The sequence below is a fragment of the Suricata suricatta genome, chromosome X, assembly GCF_006229205.1.
Source record: "Suricata suricatta isolate VVHF042 chromosome X, meerkat_22Aug2017_6uvM2_HiC, whole genome shotgun sequence".
Lineage (NCBI taxonomy): Eukaryota > Metazoa > Chordata > Mammalia > Carnivora > Herpestidae > Suricata > Suricata suricatta.
Genome location: NC_043717.1, coordinates 29,922,006 through 29,945,824, shown reverse-complemented (window position 1 = coordinate 29,945,824; position 23,819 = coordinate 29,922,006). Strand labels below are relative to the sequence as shown.

Sequence of the window (23,819 nt, the reverse complement as noted above, 5' to 3'; positions counted from 1 at the left end):
GTGCATGGGTTTCTAAGCTGAAATCATTTTTCTTTTACTGCAAATGTACTCCTATAACTTAAAAAGGAACCAATCCTAATAATTTGCAACCGGTCTATTTTAAAAGACACACATAATAGAAATCAGGTATAACATATGCAGAGAACAGATTTAGTCAGTTAAAGAAATAAAAGAGAGAAGACTTATTATAATTGAAACATTACTCCTCAGAAATATTCCAGAAGATGAAAGAACAATCATGAAAATACATTCAATTCTAGTGAACCCCAAGAAATATTTTGGGGAAAAAGTATTTATTTATTCTTCAACATCAAAGGTGCACCCTTGATGGTAGAGGACACCCCTGTCCTTATGAGTTTAGCATTTTCACGGATAAAATTGTGCCGACGAACTGGCTTTTTAGCAAACATCTCGTTAGTACTGTCCGTTTTGGCTTTTACATTCATCGGTGGCATGGTAACTGGAGGTAACCCATTGATATTATACAACCAGTACATGTCCGGTGTCTGGAAACAAAAAGAGGAGAAATTTCACATGAAATATTCCAGGACTGAGAGAATACCTTCTCTCTTTTCCATGCAAGGTATGGGAAAGGTACAATACAGAAAGTGTGCTGGTAAGAGATAATTAACATGGAAAATAAATTCAGAAAAGCATTTGACTTTATGAATAAAGAACCACAGGGCAGCTGGGTAGCTCGGCTGGTTAAGCACCCAACTCTTCATTCTGGCTCAGGTCACAGTCTCAAGGTTCATGGGATCAAGCCCTGCAGTGGGCTCTGTGCTTTCAGTGTGGAGCCTGGTTGGGATTGTCTCCCCCACTCTCTGCCCTTCGCCTCCCTCGCTCTCAAAATAAATAAACATTAAAAAAAAAAAAAAAAAGAACCACTCACTAAAAAGTCCTTCAGAGTTAGAGGTGCGCACTGAGGGTGAACTCAGCATTCATATGAAATAAGGGGAAGCAATCTATTTTCTTTGCATGAAACTGTTGCCCAGCATGAACCCATGCCTTGCAAGATGAACTTATCCATGAGAATTTAAGTGTAGCTATAGAACTGACTGGCAAAATATGTTGAGCTTCTGTTTTTTCCTTTAGATTATGAAAGCCTATAAAAAATACAACCATTTGAAATTACTGAGCATTGTGTAAAATTAATGCAGTCATAATCTAAATCCAAGTTAGTACAACTTAGGAATTTATTTAAAGATCCATCTTTTTTTTCTGCATATATGCACAGGACGGCAATAGTGAATGACACAACCTAGCATTAGCTGCACGTTTATGTTCATACTTCAATCCCACTGCTCTTGCAGAATTTCCTGATGCTGTGGTTATCTGGGCGTTCTTCCCCACAATAAGATTTGTATCATGTGTGTTCCAAAAACTCATTCGGAATAAATTGAGGCTAAGTGAACATTGCAATAACATCAGTCAGGGCTTAAGGGGTAATGTGATATCTATCAAAGAATGTTAAGTGCAGGACTTTCTTGCACTCCTGGAATGACCCTATTTTAATCATTAACCTTCCATTCAGTGTTCATAGTAATTGTGTATTCAGAATCAAGGAGGCAAAAGCAGAACAAATAAAGGACTATACTATAATTGGGTTAAATAACATTTTCCTTTACATAAGGATGTTCAATTGGTGTATAAACACCCCAACTCTCTAGCCCCATTGGGCCTAAATATTCTGCAGTGTGTGTTCCACACTATTTTCCATAGAAATTCCATAAGATGAAATATCAGTTGCCCACTATGGTAATTGCCTTGATAAAGCACTCTTTATTGGTTTTCATTCCTCTTCTATCTCACACCTTGGCTTCTCTGCATCTGTTTTTTATAAATCACATAGCAAATGTGCTACTTGCATTTGAATCCTTATTTTGGATTTTTGCTTAAGAAGAAATACAAACCAAATATATATTTTCCATTTCTTACAGTTTTACGACAATGATTTATTCTTATAAAAGCAATGCATTTATATACATTACTTATGTCTGGTTATGTCTCTAGTTATAATAGGTCCATCTATGTTACTTTTGCACAAGCTTATGTTTTATCTTGGATAATTTTGATAGTTTAAGCTATTTAAGATTATGTCAACTTGGAAAGTTGAGTGGACCACCTACTCTAAGTCAAGCTGCTTTTTTTAAACAGTCTGATCAAGTTACTTACATCTCTCAAAACTAGTGCTATATGTCTTCTTTAATAGTGGGGGAAAGGCAGTTTTTAATCATTCCAAATATAATTTAATTGAAAGAGAGCTTATGAAGCTTGCTAACTTAGTTGTTGACATTTGTGTAGGCTAATATTTAACTAAACTGTTCTTAAACTGTTCTTTGAGATCCTAATTTTTGTTTCTATGTAAAGCACAATGAGGATCATATATAAGTATTAATTGATTTAATGCTTAAAATCAACAGATTAAAGATGATAATGCTGTATACAGGGTAACTTTTATTTAGATAATGAAACTTTAAAACTTCTTCACATTTATCATGTGAGACAGCGTGATGTTGTCATTAAGAGCAGGGTTTTGAGTGAAATAGATGTTTGAATCATGATTTCAAAATCATTGATTTGATATCGGCAATAACTTTTATGAATCCTGAAGGCATTATATTCAGCATAAAAAGCCAATCTCAAAAGGTTTTATAGAATATGATTCCATTTATGTAATGTTCTAGAAATTAGAAAATCATAGAGATGGAGAAAAGATTAGCAGTTGCTGGGGTAAAGAAGGAGTTATGGTATTGGATGTGACTGTAAAGACATAAGTTTCCATAGTGTTACCAATTCTCTCAGTTGTGTTGGAAGAATTCTGCATCTCAGTTGTGATTGTAGTTATACAGGTCTATACATGGGTTCAAACTGCGGAGAAACACACACACACACACACACACAGAGAAATAAGACCTCTAGTTTAGTTAATATTCTGTTAATGTCAATTTCCTTCTTTTGATATATTCCTGTAGCTCTATAAAATCTCATCAATGGGAAAAGCTGGGATAAGTATTTATAGGACTCTGTACTATTTTTGCAACTTCTTATAAGTTAATATGTTTTTAAGTTAAAAAATATGACTTTTATGAGTCAATTGGAAATTTGAACACTAAATGGATATTTGATATGTTGTGATACTAAGGGATTATTGTTAATTTTTAGATGTGATAAGCATATCATGGTTATAATTTTGGTCTTTTACAGATTAATAGGAAATAGTTGAAGATAATATGGTACCTGGGATTTTCTTCAAAATAATATGGAATCTGGGAAGGGGGTGGGAATACACTTGAATTGACCATGATGTGGTAAGTGTTCATCATGGGTGGTGCGTGTATATAAATTATTCATTCTCTTCATAGTCACATTTGAATTTTCCAAAATAAAAATAGAATCAACCAGTGATTTCTGTAACATATTTTAATATCAATTTTCCCCACATAAGCTTTATCAAACTGTACTTCAGACTAAATGAAAATTTCATATTTTCATTTGATCCCATATGTCAACTTACTCTCTCACAGAAACCCTTCAATTTGGCTGCCAGTGATTTAATTGTCAAATCAACATAGGGAAAGCAGGCATAGCTTATGTTGGCAAAGCCTCCAACATAGTTAATTTCAAAAACGTCAACTGTGCACTAGGTAAAATAAACATCATTTTCATTTGTAAACCTGTTTTTAAATATGTCATTTAATACCCTCAGAGTAAGGAGATGTCTTTATTTCTTAACAAGTAGGTACAATATGATCATTTTATTTTTTTTTATTTTTTATTTTTTTTAATGTTATTTATTTTTGAGAGACAGAGAGAGACAGTGCGAGCAGGGGAGGGTCAGAGAGATAGGGAGACGCAGAATCCGAAGCAGGCTCCAGGCTCTCAGCTAGCTGTCAGCACAGAGCCTGATGCGGGGCTTGAACCCACAAACCATGAGATCATGACCTGAGCTGAAGCCGGATACTTAACCGACTGAGCCACCCAGGTGCCTCAGTATGATCATTTTAAGTCAAGTTTCAATGCAGCAAAAAGCGATGTGCAGCAAGGCCCCAGAGGCTTTATATTTTTATTACCTGGGTTGTAAGAACTTCCAGAAAGATGAAAAATATAAATAATTTTCTCAAGAAATATTCAACATTATTCTTCTCTCTATTCATTAAAACAGCAGCAACACATCTTTCTGCCTGTTCCACTGCCCAATTAGTGTCTGATTTAGAAGTCTAGTAATCACTTTGGCACCAGTGGTTGTGTCTTGAAACATAACTGCACGTCCTTTGTTTCTGTGCTACTGAAAACAGACACTGGCAATAGGCATCTTTTCATAAATAATTTGAAAGCTGTCTTTAGCCTAAAAGCCATTAGTAAAATACATGTGTGAAATCTTATGAAGAAATTTTGCTTGCTGTATAAATTTTCAAAATTGTATTTACCTTGACTTTTAATAAGATGATCACTTGAGCAGACTTTTATATTAATGGCCCACTTTACAGTTTTTCTCAATTAAAAATAAATTTTATCTTCTTGATTTATTTATTTACATTTATTTATTTATTTTGAGAGAGTGTTAGAGAGCAGGGGAGGGGCAGAGAGAGAGAGAATCCCAAGCAGGCTCTGCACTGTCAGCATGGAGCCTGACACAGGTCTCAAATTCAGGAACCACAAGATCATGACCTGAGCTGAAATCAAGAGTAAGGGGCGCCTGGGTGGTGAAGCCAGTTAAACGTCTGGCTTTGGCTCAGGTCATGATCTCATGGTTCATGGGTTCGAGCCCCACATCGTGCTGTGAGCTGATAGCTAGCTCAGAGCCCGTAGCCTGCTTCAGATTGTCTGCCTCTCTCTCTGACTCTCCCCTGCTCACACTGTCTCTGTCTCTCAAAAATAAATAAAAACCATAAAAAAAAAAAGAAATCAAGAGTCAGATACTTAACTGACCAAGCCATCCAGGTGCCCCTAATTTTTTTCATTTTAGACTTTAATATTTTGACAATACCTTATGCCTTAACCAAAGATTCCAAAACCTCTATCTCAAGTCACCTAAGTCCTTGAATAGGTTATTTATTACAGAAAACAGTATGCGAATATACAAATCACTTTACCTGTATTACTAACGTTGCTTTGTATTTTCTACTGTACATTTGGGGTTTAAAACCCACAGCGATGAGAGTTCCTTTAGTGTGAAATGGAAGAAGGGTTCCAACCTTAGGTTTTACAAAAAACTCAGGATCACTGCCAGGTAGGAAGTGTGCAGTGAATGGCTCGGGAATTCTAGAACAAAAACATAAATATTAACCTTTACATTTTATCATTACTCTTTGTGAGAACTTGATGGACAGAGTTTATATCCTATTGCACAGGACGACAGTTAAACATTAATGCTGCCATGCGGCTGTGAGCCTGATGCTTGTTACTTGAGCACAGTGAGGAGGCATTTTAAAAATTACTGAACAAGGTCATTCTTCCCACAGTGACGAGATGGAATCTTAAAGATTTTTTAAATTACATCTTATGTTTTTATTGTACAAAGAATAAAATGCTGTCCCTATAAAAATGTGGAGAAGTTAATGTTCCAAATTAAAATGCAATGATTTGTAAATAAATTCATATCTAAAATTTTTTTAATGTTTATTTTTGAGAGAGAGACACACAAAGTATTAGCGAGAGAGGGACAGAGAGAGAGAGGGAGACACAGAATCTGAAGCAGGCTGTCTGCACAGAGCCTGACGCGGGGCTCGAACCTACGAACTGTGAGATCATGACCTGCATTGAAGTCAGCCGCTTAACCGACTGAGCCACCCAGGCACCCCAATAAATTCATATCTAAAATGCACAGCTAGAACACCATCAGGAAGCCTTTGTTTTTATAAGTATTCCGATGTGATTGCTCATTCTCCTTTAGCTTTCCACTTGTGACGTGAGATGAAAGTACTTTGCAGGTTCATTTAAAGATTCCTGACCCTGAAGAGGAGTTGCTATGATCTGAAGTGAACAGAGTGCCATTTAGGATTCAAGTAACCATTTTCACGTCAAGGTTGACTACATGTGAGATGAGGACTCTGAGAGAAGTTGAGGAACTCCTCTGGTAGAATAAAGCAGGGGAAGAGCACGCCACATGGCAGGTTGTACGTGAGGAATTTTATATCCAAAGTGACAGGGGACATGCAAGTAGAAGGTAAAGAATAGTTTCCTAGAACAGATCCAACAGTGAATCACAGAAGAGGAGGTGGGAGATTCAGGTCACAACTCAGTGATCCAGCCAGCAAATGTATGGAGTATGGTCTTAGAGGGTTTGGGACCGTGGACTATGGATACGGATGGTCTGGACTAGAATCCCAGCTCCACCTACATGCATCACTTGAGACAATTTACCTTTTTGTATCTCAGTTTTCATATCTGTTAAATGAAGCTAATAACCCCTGTAAAGCCGTTAGATCAGAACCTGACATGTGGCAAGTGCTCTATATGGATTAATCAATATTAATACAGTCATTATGATTGTTGTTGTTTTAAAACATCTTACTACCAGTGCTAGGCAATGACGTATGATGCAGTAAATTAAATGAAAGGCTGAAACAGAATACTCAGGGGTTCTGGTAGAACAGGAAGACCCAGAACCTCTTTTCTCCCAAGGAACAACAATACAGAGATCAGTTCCAATTGTAAGACATGCAGAAACCAGTTGAGAGGCCGTCCAGGGGAACACAAAATCAGTTGTTTGGAAGTCAGTAGAAATATGTGTGGCATGCTCTCCGCACGGTCTTCCCTCATCCGTGCAACACCACATGATTAGAAGGAAATTCTCAGCTTCCATTCCTTCCTGGGGAAGAAAAGAGAAGGGTAGACCAGATATCCAACAATTGTGCTTCTGGTTGGAATGTGAGGGCATGCTGCCTGAGAGACTGACTTCTGTCTTGCTTGTCTTGAAGTACTGATGAAACCTGACATGCTGGAGAGGCACGGGGGCCTCGAAGAATAAAGTGGGCAGGGTGCTGGCACTAGAGGGGTGCCACGGCATAGCAGACAGAAATTGTACAGCGCAAAAGCTTCTCTCTAAGTGTGGAAAAAGAAGAGTGGAGTATGTTTCCAATTTTCTGGCTTTTCAGTGGGCTGCTCAAGGTTCTGGTTTCTGTCTATCTTGTCTCAGAGAACTGACAGAACGTGGCAAAATCTAGAAGCCTGGAAGCTGCTGAGGGGGAAAATAAAGATCTGGTTGGTGTGCTGCTGCTTCAGAGTGCCCGTAGTATACAAGACAGAGAGCAAAAGAGCAAGAGGTTAGGAACTCCTGAAAAAATAGAAACTAGCAAACTCCTGTAATTAGTAATCTTCACACACAAGTCCAGAGAGATACACTCACAAAAAAGATCTGAGAGGTTCCCAAGATCTCTAGCTGGTCTAAGTGGCGAAGATCTTTCCTTGCAAGAAGCTAGTCTACAAAGACCGTGAGAGGTGGCTATGTTTTCAAATGCGTGGATACCAACACAAAGTTACAAAGAACATGAAGAAACAGGAAAAAATTACCCAGTTAAAGGAACAAAAGAAATCTCCAGAAACACACCACAAAGAAATCAAACTATGGGAACTAGTGACCAATTATTCAAAATAACTGTTACGTAGATGCTCAACACTTTCAGGAAAGCCATATATGAACAAGGCAAAGAGACAGAAAATATAAAAAAGGCCAAACAAATTTTGAAGCTGAAGAAGGAAATAACTGACCTGCAGAATTCACTAGAGGCGTTTGCCCATGGATATGATCAAACAGAAGTAACCAGGGAGCTCAAAGACAAGTCATTTGAAACTATTCAGTTAGAGGAGCAAAAAGAAAAATAAATGAAATAGAGTAAAGAAAATCTAAATGACTTATACAACAGCATCAAGCGGACCAATATACACATAATGAGTCTCAAAAGCAGAGGGAAATAAGGGCAAGAAAACTGACTTAAAGAAATAATGCCAGAAAATTCCCAAATCTGAGGAGGGCAAGAGACATACAGACTTGTGAAGTCCAACATATTCCAAACAGGATGAAACTAAAGAACTCCACAATGAAATACACAATCAAAATGTCAACAGTTAAAGACAAAAAGATAGTTTTGAGAGCAGCAAGGAAAAAAGGATTCCTCATATACAAGGCCACCCTTGTAAGACTATTAGCAGATTCCTCAGTAGAAATTTTCAGCCTGAAGTGAGTGAGATGATACATTCTATCTAGCAAAACTGTCCTTCAAAAATGAAGAAGATAAAGAATTTCCCTGATAAAAGCTGAGGGAGCTAATCACCACTAGACTTGCCTTCCAAGATATACTAAAGGGAGTCCTTCAAATTGAAATGGAAAGATGTGTAATCTGTACATCACTAACAAAGTATAGAGATTCTGTATGCACTTAAAGTGGTTATCAGCTTAAAATAGATTGTTAAAGCTATAAGTTATTTTATGTAATCCCCATTGTAACCACAAATACCTATGGAAGATACCAAAAAGAAAATGAGTAGGGAATCAAAGTGTGACATTATATAACACATCAATACTACAAAAAGGAGGACAGCAAGAAAGGAAAAGATGGACAAAATTTTTGAACATAGAGGAAACAACAAAATGGCAACAGTATGTACTTTCCTACCAAAAATTATTTTAAATATAAAACAGACTCCCCAATCACAAGACACAGAGGTGATTGGATAAAAAACAAGATCCAAGTATATGCTGTCTACAAGACAATAACTTTGGATTAATAGATACATATAGGCTGAAAGTTAAAGGAAGGAAAGATATATTTCATGCAAACGGTAAACAAAAGAGTGTAGATAGACTTAATAAAACTCTGTAACAAGAGACAAAGAAGGACATTGTATAATGACAAAAGATCAATTCACCAGAATGATGTAATAATTATATACGTCTCTCTCTCTCTCTCTCTCAATAAATATATATATGCCCAACAGCAGAGCACCTAAATACATGTACAAAGATTGACAGAGTTAAGGGAAAAATAGACAGAAACAGAATAAAAGAAATAAGATCATACTCAAGATTGTAAACCTGAAGCTTTTCCTCTAAGACTACTATCTCTGTTAGCTGATGACATAATCCTCTATGTAGAATGCTTAGACAAAAAATCTCCTCGGAGTAATAAATAGATTCAGTAAAGTTGCAGGATATAAAATCAACAGGAAAAAATCAATTGCATTTTTATGCAATATCAATGAGCTATTTGGAAAAAAAATGGAGATTTTAATACCCTGCTTACAATAATGGATAGAAAACTCAGACAGACGATCAATAAGAAAAATGAAGACTGGAACAACACTACAGACCAAATGGATCTAACAGATACATACAGAACATTCCATCCAACAGCAACAGCATTTACCTTGTCTTCAGGTGCACGTGGAATAGTCTCCAGGGAAGATTGCAGGTTAGGCCATGACTCGAGTCTGAAGAAACTTAAGAAGACTGAGATCACACCAGTTTTCTTTTCCCACCACAATCAAATAAAACTAGCTATCAATGGCAGAAGGAAAACTGGGAAATAAACAAATATATGAAAATTAAACAACGAACTCCTGAACAACCGTTGAGTTAAAGAAGAAATCAAAGAGATATTAGAAAATATCTTGAGACAAATGAAAATGAAAATACAACACACCGACACTTATATAATGCAGCAAAAGTGTTCTTAGAGGGAAGTTTATAGTGAAAAAAGCCTACAATAAAAAAGAAGAAAGATCTCAAGTAAACAATCCTATACCTCAAGGAGGTAGAAAAAAAAGAACTCAACCCAACGTTAGCAGAAAGAAGGAAATAATAAAGATGAGAGCAAAAATAAAATAAGGAATTAAAAAAATACACTAAGAGTCAAACTAAGAGTGGGTTTTTTGAAAAGAGCAACAAAATTGACATTGAGCTAGACTAAGAGTGACAACTCAAATAAGTAAAATCATAAATGGAAAAGATGTTACTACTGATGCCCGAGAAATAAAAAGAATCATAACAGGCTGTATGAACAATTATATGCCCCCAAAATTGTACAACTGCGAATAAGTGAATAAGTTCTAGAAAAATGCAATCTACCAAGACTGAATCAGGAAGAAATAAAAAACCTGAACAGACCTATCAATACTCGGGAGACTGAATCAGTCATCAAAATCCTCACAACAAAGAAAAGCCCAGGACCAGATGGGGACTTCTACCAAATATTTGAATAAGAATTAACACCAATCTATCTCAAACTCTTCCAAGCTAGTGTAGAGCAGCAAATACTACCAAACTTAATTTATTCATATCAATATTATCCTGATACCAACGCCAGAAAAAGACACAAGAAGAGAATATAAGGCAGGTCCAACATAAGAAAGTCAATATGATAAACCATGTTCACAGAATGAAGGATAAAAAATACATAATAATCTCAATCTATGCAGAAAAAGCATTTGACAAAATTCAACACCTATGATAAAAACATTCAACAGTCTAGGAATAGAAGGAAATTACTTCAACATAATAAAGGCCACATATGAAAAGCCCACAGCTAACATCATACTCAACACTGAGAAGCCAAAGCTTTTCCTTTAAGACCACTATCTCCGTTAGCAGATGACATAATTTTATATGCAGAATGACATATAACGAAAAAATCTGTTAGGACTGTTAGGATTGTGTTAGAATTCCGCAAAGTTTAAGGATATAAAATCAACATGTAAAAATCAGTTGTATTTTTATACAAAGCAATAAGCTATTTAAAAAAGAGCATGAAAAAGAATAAAATACTTAGAAATAAATTTAACCAAAGAAGTTAAAGATCTTTACACTGAAAACTATAAGACAAGGATGAAACAAACTGAAGAAGAAACAAATAAATGGAAAGGTACCCCTATGTTCATGGACAGGGACAATTTAATATTGCTACAATGTCCGTACTACCCAAATCAATCGAAGCAACCTACAGAAGCAATGCAATCCCCACCAAAATCCCAATGTCATTTTTTTAAAAAATAGGAAAAAAAAAAACCCCCATAAAACTCACATTTAATGTCAAAGGATCCTGAATGGCAAAAAAAAAAAAAAAAAAAAAAAAAGAAGAAGGATAATCCTTTCAAAAAATGTGGCTGGAAAAACTAGATAACCCACATACAGAAGAATGAAATTGGATCCCTATCTTAAACTGCACACAAAACCCAACTCAAAATGGATGAAAGACATAAACATATGACCTAAATCCCATAAAAACAAACTGTAAAGAAACCCAGAAGAAAACAGAGGGAAAAATCTCCTTGTCTTAGAAATGATTTTTTTTGGATATGACATTAAAAGCACTGGCAACAAAAGCAAAAATAAAGAAGTGGGACTACATCAAAAGGAAAAATTCTGCAGAGCAAAGGGAAAAATCAGCAAAATGAAAAGGAAACCTATAGAACTGGAGAAAATATCTGTAGATCCTGTATCTGACTGGGGGCTAATATCCAAAATATATAAGGAACAGGGGTGCCTGGGTGGTTCAGTCAGTTAAATGTCTGACTTCAGCTCAAGTCATGATCTCGTAGTTGTTGAGTTTGAGCCCTATGTTGGGCTCTGTGCTGACAGCTCAGAGCCTAGAGCCTGCTTCGGATTCTGTCTCCCTTTCTCTCTGCCTCTCTCCCACTTCTGCTTGCTCTCTCTCTCTCTTTCTCAAAAATATAAATAAACATTAAAAAGAAAAAATATATACGGAACTAATGCAAGTCAATGGCAACAACAATAACAACAACGAAACTCAAATAGCCCTATTAAAAAATGGGCACAGGACCTAAATATTTTTACAAAGAAGACATAAAAATGGCCAAAAAATATATGAAAAGATGCTGAGCATCACTAATCATCAGGGAAATGCAAATCAAAACCACAGTGAGATATCATCTCACCTCTGTTAAAACGGCTATTATCAAGAAGTAAAAAAAAATAAGTGTTGGCATGTATGTGGAGGAAAGGGAACCCTTGGACACTGCCGGTGGGATTTAAAATTGGTGCAGCTATTATAGAAAATAATATGAAGTTTCCTCAAAAAAGTAAAATTGAATTGCCATATGATCCAGGTATCTCACTTCTGGTTATACATGTAACAGAAATGAAATCACTATTCCCATGTTTATCTTAGCATTAGTCACAATAGACCAGATACAGAAATACCTAAGTGTTTATGAACAAATGAGTGGATAAAGGAAATGTGGTTTATATACAAAATGGAATGTTAAGTCATAAAAAAGAATTAAAAATTGCCGTTGCAACAACAGAGATGAACTTGAAGAACGTTATGCTGAGTAAATATACCAGACACAGAAAAACGAATTCTACATGATTGCAATTATTAGTAGAAGCTAAAAAATGTAGAACTCATAGAAGCAGAGTACAACAGTGATTGCTCACGGGGCAGGAACTGAAAGAAATGGGAGAATTTTGGTCAAAACGTATAAACTTTCAGATTAGGATAAATAAATTCTGGAGATCTAATGTACAGCATGGAGACTAGAGTTAATAATAATGTACTGTATAGTTGAAATTTACTAAGAGAGTGAATCGTTAGTGTTCTTACCACACACATAAAAAGGTAGCTATGTGAGGTGGGTAGGTTAATTACTGTGATTGGGAGAATCCTTTCACGATACACACGTATATCAAATTGTTGAGTTTCACACCTTAAATATATACAACGTGTGTTTGTGAATCATACCTAAATTGGAAAAAAGTGAAAAAATAAAATTTAAAAATAACAACCTTAACAGAAAAGAATAAAATTCTGATAGAAGAATTTGAAATCCCAGTTATGACAGATATTTACAGAAACTATCCCTTCAAGGATGCGGCATTTCTTAAATTATACTGTTCAGTAGGGTGCCAATTCTGTTTACATCTGCCAAAGTTAATGCTGGCTACAAACCTCTAAAGGAACAGAAATGTTGATCAGCATTCCCAGGGCTAATGATACTAAAAATATAGCTCAGAGGTTTGACATGTTCTCTAGCCTACCGCAACTCACAATGGTCTGAATCTGAGGTTGATAGTATACCAAGCTGAGATAGGATGTGAACGAGGGTTTCTCTGTTGAGATGCGATTGGAGGAGAGGAGACAGGAGCTGAGGCATCTTATCTAAATGGACACACTGGCTACTACACATTACCAAGCTGGTAATTTGCTTTGTTCTTTGCAATGATTGTGTAAAGACGTGTGTTGGTGCATGTGTGTGTGTGTGTTTAGGTAAAGTGGCTACAGTGATACCTACTTAGTAGTATCTTAAAAATTCAATAATTCTATACATGCTAAATATTTAGTATGAATGAAACAAATATTTACTATTTTGTTTACTGGGTTGTTCTTATGTGGGGCAGACAGAGGAATAAGAAAAATAGGATGATAATCAATTCTAACTAAAGTGGGCTCATATTGTCCTATATTTAACACAGCTCTGATCCTAACTGGAAACACATTATTTTCAGGTTTTTTTTTTAAAATAACAATATCAGTAAGAACAATATATAAGCTGGTTTAAGTCTCTGAATTCTGTGTTTCTCTGAACTCCTCAGAACATTTTGCATCTCTAAATCATCATAACTACAATTATCCCTCAACAAACTAATGTCCTTTTGAATTTGTTTGTTTATTTGTGTGTGTGTGTGTGTGTGTGTGTGTGTGTGTGTGTGTGTGAGAGAGAGAGAGAGGAGGGGGGAGAAAGAGAGGAAGAGAGAGAGGGAGATGCAGAATCCAAAGCAGCCTCCAGGCTCTGAGCTGTCAGCACAGAAACTGATGCAGGGTTTGAACCCAGGAACTGTGAGATCATGACCTGAGCCGAAGTCAGACGTGCAACCAACTGAGCCATCCACGTGCCCCAAACTATGGTCCTTTTAAATAAGGAAAATAAAAAGTTAACTGTATTTCTCAAAATAGCCTTTCTTGCATCCTTTTCTTCCCTCCTCACCTGGAGACTATGTTGTAGAGATTAATTTAGGAGACAGAATAGTTACCACTTCATGGCTTGTCATACAGTTTTTTCTGCTCCTTTCCCTTCCCTGTATGCTCAGCAAACAAACAAAAAAAATGGGTAGTCATTAGGGTACAGAGTAATTTACCTTCAGAACTTACTTTACTCTTGATAACTGAAAAAAAATGGCGATGCTCAGTTGGTTTGTGGGGAAGCCAGTGAAACGCTGAGTGTGATTAGGTCCATCTGTCTTCCTGACCCATCTTGGTTCTTTTTCATATGTTCCCCCACTAGCTTCATAGATCTTCTGAATGACTTGAGATTTCTAACACCTAACTAGGTACAGCCTCCTCAGAGATGGAAAGTAAACTGGATATCATTAGCTTATTTACATCAATGAGTCACCTAATATAAACGTAAAGACAGACTTGGTGTGGGGTAGTTTTCAACTGCCCTAGAAAACTGATCCATGAAGAGAAAATAAATTCACCCCCTTCCACTGCTTGATATGTTGCCCACCATGAGCTGAGCCTTGTTACTCAAGAAGAATTCCAGCTAGTGATGATATCCAGGAGGAATCTGGGGAGAGTTTATTGACTTAGAAGACGCTTAAAATACTCAAGTAAGTAGATTCCACCATTGCATGCTGCCACCTTCTTTTAACACTTTTGCCATTGAAATGTGAAGCCTACATTCCCTACATAAATCCAAGCCAGCATAGTGCCTCTCTTGTAACCAACAGAATGATGCTGCATAACTCCTCGGTCAATGTAAGAAAATGCCATGTGGTTCTTTTGGAATGCACACTATGAGGAACAAGTCACCGTGTATAAAAAAACTGCAATGAGATATTACCTTGCACTTGGTTAGTCTTGTCAAAAGGACAAGAGACAACAAGTGTTGGTGACGACGTGGAGAAAGGGAACCTGTGCACACTGTTGGTAGGAATATAAATTTTCACAACCACTATGGAAAATGGTATAGAGGTGCCTCAGAAAATTAAAAATAGAGCTATTATATGATCCAGCAACTTCACTTCCGGGTATATGACCAAAATAAATGAAATCACGACTAGAAGAGATATTTGCACTCCCATGTTAATTGCAGCATTATTCCCAAAAAGCTAAGACTTGGATATAATCTAAGTATCTTCTGATAGCTGAATGGATAAAGAAAATGCAATGTATGCTTACAATGGAATACTATTTAGCCATAAGAAAGAGGAAATCTTGTCATTTTCAACAACATGGATGCACCTCGAGGACATTATGCTAAGGAAGTCAGAGAAAGACAAATACTGCATGAGCTCACTTATATGTGAAATCTAAAAAAGCTGAATTCAGAAACAGAGAGTAGAACGGTATTTGAGAAGAGATGTGAGGTAGAGGAAATGGGAAGATGTTGGTCAAAGGATACAAACTTCCATATATAAGATGCGTAAGTTCTGAGGATCTAATGCGATATGGTGACTGTATAAGAATGCTGTATCATATACTTAAATAGAATAGATCTTAGGGAGCCTGGGTGGCTCAGATGGTTAAGCGTCTGACTCTTGATGTAGGCTCAGGTCATGATCTCACAGTATGTAGAATCGAGTCCTGCATCTATCAGTGCAGAGCCTGCTTGGGACTCTGTCTCCGTCTCTCTGCCCCTCTGCCAGCTCACAGACACACACAGACACACACACAGACACACACAGACACACACACACACACACACACACACACACACTCTCTCCCTCTCAAAATAAACATTAAAAAGAATAGATCTTAAATATTCTAACCACAATAAAAATGATGGTAATTAATTAAAAAAAAACAAAGTAAACCCACAGCAAGTAAAAGAAAGAAAACAAAAACAAGAGCAGAAGTCAACTGTAATCAAAACAGAAAATCAAGAGAGAAAATCAAAGAAACAAAAAGCTGATTCTTTCAAAAAGGTGAATAGAACTGACAAACTGTTAGCACAATTCACAGTGATAAAAGAAAAGCTGCAGATAACCAATTTGAGAAATGAAAGAGGGGATATCACACAAGCACTGCAGATATAAAAAGAAAATTAAGAGAATATTATAAATAACTACAAATAAATATTTGATAACCTTTAAAATTATTTTAACATTTATTTTTGAGAGAGAGAGAAAGAGAAAGAGAGAGAGCATGAGTGTGGGAGAGCAGAGACAGGGATTTAGAGGATCCAAAGCAGGCTCCGTACTGTGAGCACAGAGCTGGATGCAGGGCTGGAACTCACAAACTATGAGCTCATGACCTGAGCTGAAATCGAGAGCCGGCCTCTTAACCGACTGAGCCATTCAGGTGCCCCTATATTTGCTAGCTTAGAAGAAAAGGAACAAATAATTAATGAGCACGAGCCACTGAAACTCACATAATGTGAAATAAATAACCTGAATAAATATAAACTATTAAAGTAATTAAACCAATAAGTTAAAAAAGTTTGTGAAAAGAAACTTCCAGGTCCACATGATTTCACTGGATAATTTTGCCAATTATTAAAAAAAATTTTAATGTTTACTCATTTTTGAGAGACAGAGAGACACAGCATGAATGGGGGAAGAGCAGACAGAGATGGAGACACAGAATCCAAAACAGGAACCAGGCTCTGAACTGTCAGCACAGAATCTGAAGCGAGACTTGAGCTCACTGACTGTAAGATCATGACCTGAGCTGAAGTCAGACACTTAATTGACTGAGTCACCCAGGCGCCCCAATTTTGCTAATCATTTAAAGGAGAATTACAGCCAAGTGTAAAAAGTATCTTCCAAAAAATAACAGAGAAAGAAGCATTTCTGAAATGCATTTTTTTTGTAGCAAGCACTGCCCATTTAGCAAAATGAGGTGGAGACAGGACACTAAATAGTAGTAATGATAATAATAACAGTTTATAAGTAAACTATAAGCCAATATTTCTCATAAACTTGGGTACAAAAATCCTGACCAAATTTTAGGAAACTAATTCAGCAATGCATAAAAAAATATATACCAAGACCAAAGTGACTTTATTCCAGAAATGTGAATTTAGTTCAATATTTGAAATCTGATCAATGTAATCCACCATGTCCACAAGACAAAGAAAAATAGAATGATGATATTAATTGGTGCAGAAAACCCATTACACAAAATTCAACACCCATTCTTTATAAAGGCCTTAGAAAATCCAAGTCGGGAAATTAGGAATTGTCTTCCACAAAATATATGCTGAAGTCTTAATCCTCCAGTGCCTGGGAATATGACTGTATTTGAAAAAAGGGTCACTGCATATGTAATCAAGTCAAGAAGAGGACATTCTGAATTAAGGTGGGCTCTAATCTAAGATGCCAAATGTTATTATAAGAAGAGATGCAGAGAAGGACACACAAAGAGAATGGCACATGACACAGGATTAGATGTGTCCACAATGCAAGGAAGCTCAGGTTTGCGGTCAACCCCAGAAGCAAAAAAAAAAAAAGGGGGATGGACCCAATTCTCCTCTAGAGCCGAGAGAGAAAGCATCATTCTGCCAACACCTTGATTTCTGACTTCTCTCCTCTAGAATGTGACAGAATACATTTCTATTGTTTAAAGCCACCCAGACTGTGGTAATTTGTTACAACAGTTCTACGAAACTACTGCAGAGGGGAACAACTTCAACTTGATGAGAATTCACCGTAAAAATCCCACGGCTTACATCAGAGGTAGTGATAAATGACTGAATGCTTTCCAGTTAAGTGTGGAAAAAAAGGCAACAATGTCTACTCTCACCATTCTCCTTCAGTACTGGAAGTCCTAGCCAGTGGAATAAGGCACAAAATGAAATAAAGTCATACTGACTGGAAATGAAGAAATATAACTGTCTCTATTTATAAAGGACATGATTGTCTATGTTGACAATGCCAAGGAATCCAAAACAACAACAACAAAGCTTGTAGAACAAATACATTTCAGCAAAATCAGAGGACACAATATAAACACATATCGGTACTTCTATATATTAGCAATAAACATTTGGAGACAAGTTAAACATAATGTACCTCTTACAATCATTCTAAGATCACAGGTCATGTAGTCCAACATCCATGTGATATTATGATGCCTTCTACCTGATAGGTAATCTTAGGGCTCGTGATTGCATAATCTCTAACGAGGTGTAACATCTTGATCTCTAAATCCATTACTAAATTCACAGATTTTATCTCTATGAAGTGTCTATGTTCTATAGGTTTGTGCTCTCTACTTCTCCCCCCAAAATATCCAATCAATCCCTTACTGCCCAGACAGTAACAGCTAACTAAGCGGTCTGCCTCCATTCATATTTATCCTTTATACACATTTCGGCTGAAGTGTTCTTTTTCCAGATGGATCACTCCTGTGATTATAATACTTAATGACTTTTCATTGTTCTACACGGCCAGCGAGAACTCTAATTGTAAGTCTTGGTTTGTTCAGACCTGCCCCAGCGTACTTGGTTGCGAAGCCTCATTATTAATTGAGTCTTTCATTCTCAAGAAAGATCCACTTTGGACTGTGAATTTTCCGGTCATTCCACTTAGAAAGCCTTGCATAGTCTGGCTCCAAATGACCTCTCCAGCATCCTCCTAACCTCCCTACCCCTTAGACACATTTTCTTATCCACCCTGGTATTCCTTGGCCATCTGTTCATATCTGGCTCTCTCCCACTGGAGTATCTTTGTCCATATGTCTTTTTATGCCTGTGATGCTCTTCCCTTCCTCCTCATCTTCTTACTTCCTGTAAATCTTCAAACCCTTCCCCAGAGAAGTTTCCCTGGCCCCCACGACTTAGCCAAATCTCCCCATTATATGCATTCAGAACACCCCTAATTCTTGTCGCAAGAGATAAACTTTCATATTTGTTTAAATGTTTGTGTGATAAACATATCCACTGAGTAAATGAATAAAAAAAAAATTAAAGGAATGAATGACCGAAAGCAGTATGTCCTATTCCTGGTTTGGGTGGTGAGAGTATTTTTGAGATATGAACATCATTTATACTTTGCTTCTATAGGGTAAGTTTATTTGTTATCTTTGTTTGCCAGAATTGTGGTGAGGGATTTTAGGAAGTCGCCCCATTCTGTTTTTCTCTTATTTCTAGATATCCTTGAGACTTTTAGTGACCCTCTCGTAATCCAAAATTCAGAATAAATAAGTTATTCATGTTACTCTAACAAGCTGCACCATAGCACTATATACCTCAAAATGTGCAGATTTCCCTTCTCCATTACATGATAATTCCTCATACTCATGATTACTACATAATTAAGAAGTTATATCATAAAGCCAAAACTAATTGCAGAGTATAGTATCTCTTCTGATAGTAAACCCATCAGTAAGATGGGTTACTTTTTTTTAATCTTGTATTTATTTTTGAGAGAGAGAGAGAGAGTGAGAGACAGCGTGAGCAGGGAAGGGACAGAGAGAGAGAGAGAGCGAGACACAGAATCTGAAGACAGGCTCCAGGCTCAGAGGTAGCTAAAACAGGTTATTTAAATATTCTTATCAAAGATATCAAAAGAAGATATATGGATAGTGGTTGAATCTGCTCTGTCTTGCTTCTTTGACATTTTTATCATCAGCATAAGACGGTTATCCCCCATGGCCAGTATCCTTCTATATGACCTATCATCATCTTTCCATTCTCTCTTCCTTAAACCTCAATCCAAAGTCCAACATGATGTTTCAATATTTATATTCCTAGATTTTCACAGAGGTATATATTCCTTGATATAACAGAAGTCTTTGTACTTTGTCTTAGATACTTGCTCTGAAAAAAATACAGTTCTTACTTGCAAATTCTGCCAAATATTTAAATAAGAACTAACATCAATTCCCTACAATCTTCTCTAAAAATAGAAGCATAGGAAACATTTCCTAATTCGTTTATGAGGCTAGCATTATCCTAATATAAAAGCAGGATACATACCTTAGAAGAAAGTAAAATTAAAGACCAGTATTTGTCATGAACATAGATGCAAAATTCCTCAACAAGTATCAGCAAATCATATCCAACAGTGTACAAAAGGAATTATACAACATGACCAAGTGGGATTTATTCCTGGTATGCAACGTTGCCTCCACACTTGAAAATAAATTAATTTAATTCATCACATCAACAGTCTGATAAATCAATGACCATTTCAAAAGATACAGATAAAGTGTTAGACAAAATCCAACACCCATTCAGGATACATAAAAAAAATCTCTTAGCAAAACAGGAATAAATGCGAACTTCTTCAATTTGATAAAAAAGAAAATCTATAAAAAAGCTACAGCTAAAATCAAAGTTAATGATGAGAAACTCCCGAAGACTGAAAACAAGAGGAGGATGTTCTCACTCACCAGTCCTATACAACCTCATCCTAGAAGTCCTAGATGGTATAATAAAACATGAAAAGGACACAAATGGCATGCAGATCAGAAAAGAATAAATAAAACTGTCCTTGGTTGCAGATGACATGATTGTCTATGAAACAAATCCCAAGAAACTAATAAAAAAATTGCCTGGAAATAATAAGCAAATACAGCAGAGTTGCAGAATACAAAATTAATTACAAAAGTCAACCACTTCTGGGGCACCTGGGTGGCTCAGTTGGTTAAGAGTCTGACTTCGGCTCAGGTCATGATCTCATGGTTTTTCAGTTTGAGACCCATATTGGGCTCTCCGCTGTCAGCACTGAGATTGCTTTGGATCCTCTGTCTCCCTCTCTTTCTGCCCCTTACCTTCTCTCTCCCTCTTCCTCTGTCTCTTTCTCAAAATAAATAAATAAACATTAAAAAAAATCAACCACTTTCCTATGTACCAGCAATCAACAAGTGGAATTTGAAATGAACACACAACACTATTTACATTAGCATTGAAAAATGAAGTAAATAGGTATAAACAAAATATATAGAAGAGCTAGATCAGGAAAACCATAAAATTCTGATAAGAAAAAGAACTAAATAAATGGAGAGGGATTCCATGTTCATGCCTAAGAAGACTCAATATTATTAAGATATCAATTCTTCCAAAAGTTATCTGTAGATTTAATTAAATACTATACTACTAGCCATGAATTTCCTGGCACAGACTACAATCCATTACACTTCCTTGTATTACAGGGGCTACTCTTAATAATTGGCCATTTTGGGGCAATTGGGTGGCTCAGTTGGTTGAGCATACAACTCTTGGTGTCAGCTCAAGTCATGATCTCAAGGTTCATGAGTTTGAGCCCTGTGTCCTGCTCTGCTCTGACAGTGTGGAGCCTGCTTGGGATTCTCTCTCTCCCTCTCTCTCTCTACTTCTCCCCTGCTCTTGCATGCTCTGTCTCTCAAAATAAATACATAAACTTAAAAGAAGAATAATTGGCCATTTTGCAGTATTGTACATATAAGATACTCAGCAATTCCTCCCTGCTTGGTGGGAAGAAATAGATCTTTATTCCTAAAGATTAAATTAGTGTGATAATTTTATAGAGGAATTGCAAAAATATAACTGCTTTATTTATTTCCTGGCCCAAATGAGTTTAGTCCTATGACCACAAAAAATTATTAATAGTGTCATTTATTGATTATATCTACTCTAAACTGATAACATGTCCTACACTTGATCTTAGCCAAAAGGCTGAGAAGTGATGGTTATATCTACTCTAAATAATACCCGTTCATTTAAAGAACAATCTTGTAATTTAAGGTCTTGTTTGCCACATGTACTATAAATTGCTACTCAAAGTATGCTTTAAACTATTTACAAAGTTGCTACTTTTACATCAAGCAATATTTATATCCCCTTCCTTATGAAAAGAAGGAGTAATATCTTTGGATTGTTATGAAACAGGTAAAGGATATTTTTTGATTCAAGATGTGAGGACTTTATATCACAGTCCCCCCCCCTTCCTTTTGTCTCTAAACTAATGCCAATGACTACATTTTATGAGGGAACATTAGGGCCTTGCATGCCTATCAAACTTCCATCAGCAAATTATATTTCTTTCAGATAAATTATCTTTCTTTTGTTATTCACTCAAATGCATTTGTTTTAAAGGTTGATCACTTGTGAATATTGCTATCAAGATTTTGCAACATCTAGAGATATCACATGCTGTGATAAAGTGTTTTAACTGGCCATGTTAAATTCCAATTAAGGAAAATAAGATACTATATACAGAGATATATATATATCATATCTCTATCAGTAAACACTAAAATAGACATCAAAACTCTATATGGAACAAAAAAATACTGGCAGAATAAGATATGATTCATATGTATCTATTTAACACTTTATTTTCTAACTTCTGTGATTTCTGAATATTATTATCCACCTATTACAAATAGGTGATATTAGATATGTATATATATGCATATTCTAGATTCTAGAGCATATATACACATATATGTAATACTAAGTGGTGATTTAGTGCTCTAGAATATCATGTTCTTAAAGAATGAGAGACAAAAAAAATCAAATATATATTCTAATTGTTGACCCCACAACAGATTTATGAGCACAGAGGAATAGAACGAGGGAGATGTGCAATAACTATTGAATTAATAAATCAGAAATGGAACTACATCATTCTGCTCTGTCTCTCAGGCATGATGAGTTAATCCAATCATAGAGCCCAGAAGCCCAGTGGTTCTTGAGGTAAGTACTTCCGAATGGAAGCCAGTTCTACGGTATCTGCTCCCAGTCTCCCCGTGTACTCCTAACTCCAGCTGTTCTAACTACTTTCAGTTCCTTCAACAGAACTCGCTGTGTCAATCCCCAGAACTTTATACATATAATACACTCCTCCTGGAACTTCTTCACTCCCTTCCCTAATCTGCACTGCAAATGACAACTTAACCTTTTAAAATACCTGTTGATTGAAATAGTTTATTGTGCGCCTAGGTAGTGAGTTTACAAAGATGAATAAAACATGGTCCCATGGGGATCTCCCTTTCTATAGAGTAAAACATGATTGGAATAAAACACCACCTTTCCATATGCCTATTCCCTAGTGATACGCAATAATTGAATTTGCCTGCAGGAATCAGTACCTTTCAGTTGATTTCATAATTAAAGGAATATTTATTGAATAATAACTCTGATTCAAGCATTTAGAGGAGAAAAGCACATTAAGAATCTTATAACCCTCCAAAATGTGACCATACTATGAGTTTCATACTGGGTTTATATTTTCATATTAAGGCAGAATGTCATTTTGTTCTCTTGCATACAACAACAGTAATATTTCTAAGAGAATACCTGTATTATAGTGGCCTAACTGGAATGGATATTTTTGGAAGTTTTGTTGAATGAATGAAATGAATAATTCTAAATTACTTTTTTAAGTTTGATTCATCACTAGAGACTTAATAGGAACTAAATCTGAACAAAGTCTAGCATTGCAAATACAAAAGGCAGGAGAAGTTTCAATAAAAAATCCTATATATGATGACTAAAGAATAGATACATATGTAAATGTGTGGGTATATATATATTTATGTATATGTGTGTGTATATATATATGTATATACATATATATATAAATGGTCAAGTAAGATTATATTGTGATGAGAAGGGCAAAGAGAAGATTTTTAGAAATGTGGAGAAGAGATAAGAAAGGCATTTTAGAAGCAGACAGAAAGTGAAGACAGCTGAGGAGTAACGTGTAAAAAGAGTGACTCTTTTTTCCCTTAAGACTGAAGTGGATGATCTGTTTTAGACAGTGGAACAAAGAAACTGGAAAGGTCAGAGTGAGCTAGGACCATGAACAGCATGCATAATTTACATGCCACCTTGAGAAGCAATAGGAAACCATCAAATGCTTTTGACAAGGGAAGTCACATGTTAATAACATTGTTTTAAGGAGACTCGTTTTACTGCAACGCAGAAAG

The 23,819-nt window shown here is 36.1% G+C and overlaps 1 protein-coding gene and 1 pseudogene across 1 annotated transcript in view; both read right to left on the bottom strand.

Annotated features, from left to right (window-relative positions):
- Positions 1-254: 254 nt before the first annotated feature.
- CFAP47 (cilia and flagella associated protein 47) overlaps positions 255-23,819 on the bottom strand; it is a 493,477-nt gene continuing 469,912 nt past the window's right edge. Inside the window, exons 65-66 of the mRNA XM_029929640.1 lie at positions 5,097-5,265; positions 255-506 (exon numbers count right to left, since the gene is read on the bottom strand). Of these exons, the coding sequence (XP_029785500.1) occupies positions 294-506; positions 5,097-5,265 (382 nt within the window). The 3' untranslated portion in view covers positions 255-293. The remainder of the gene's footprint in view (positions 507-5,096; positions 5,266-23,819) is intronic.
- LOC115284555 lies at positions 21,414-21,573 on the bottom strand (annotated as a pseudogene).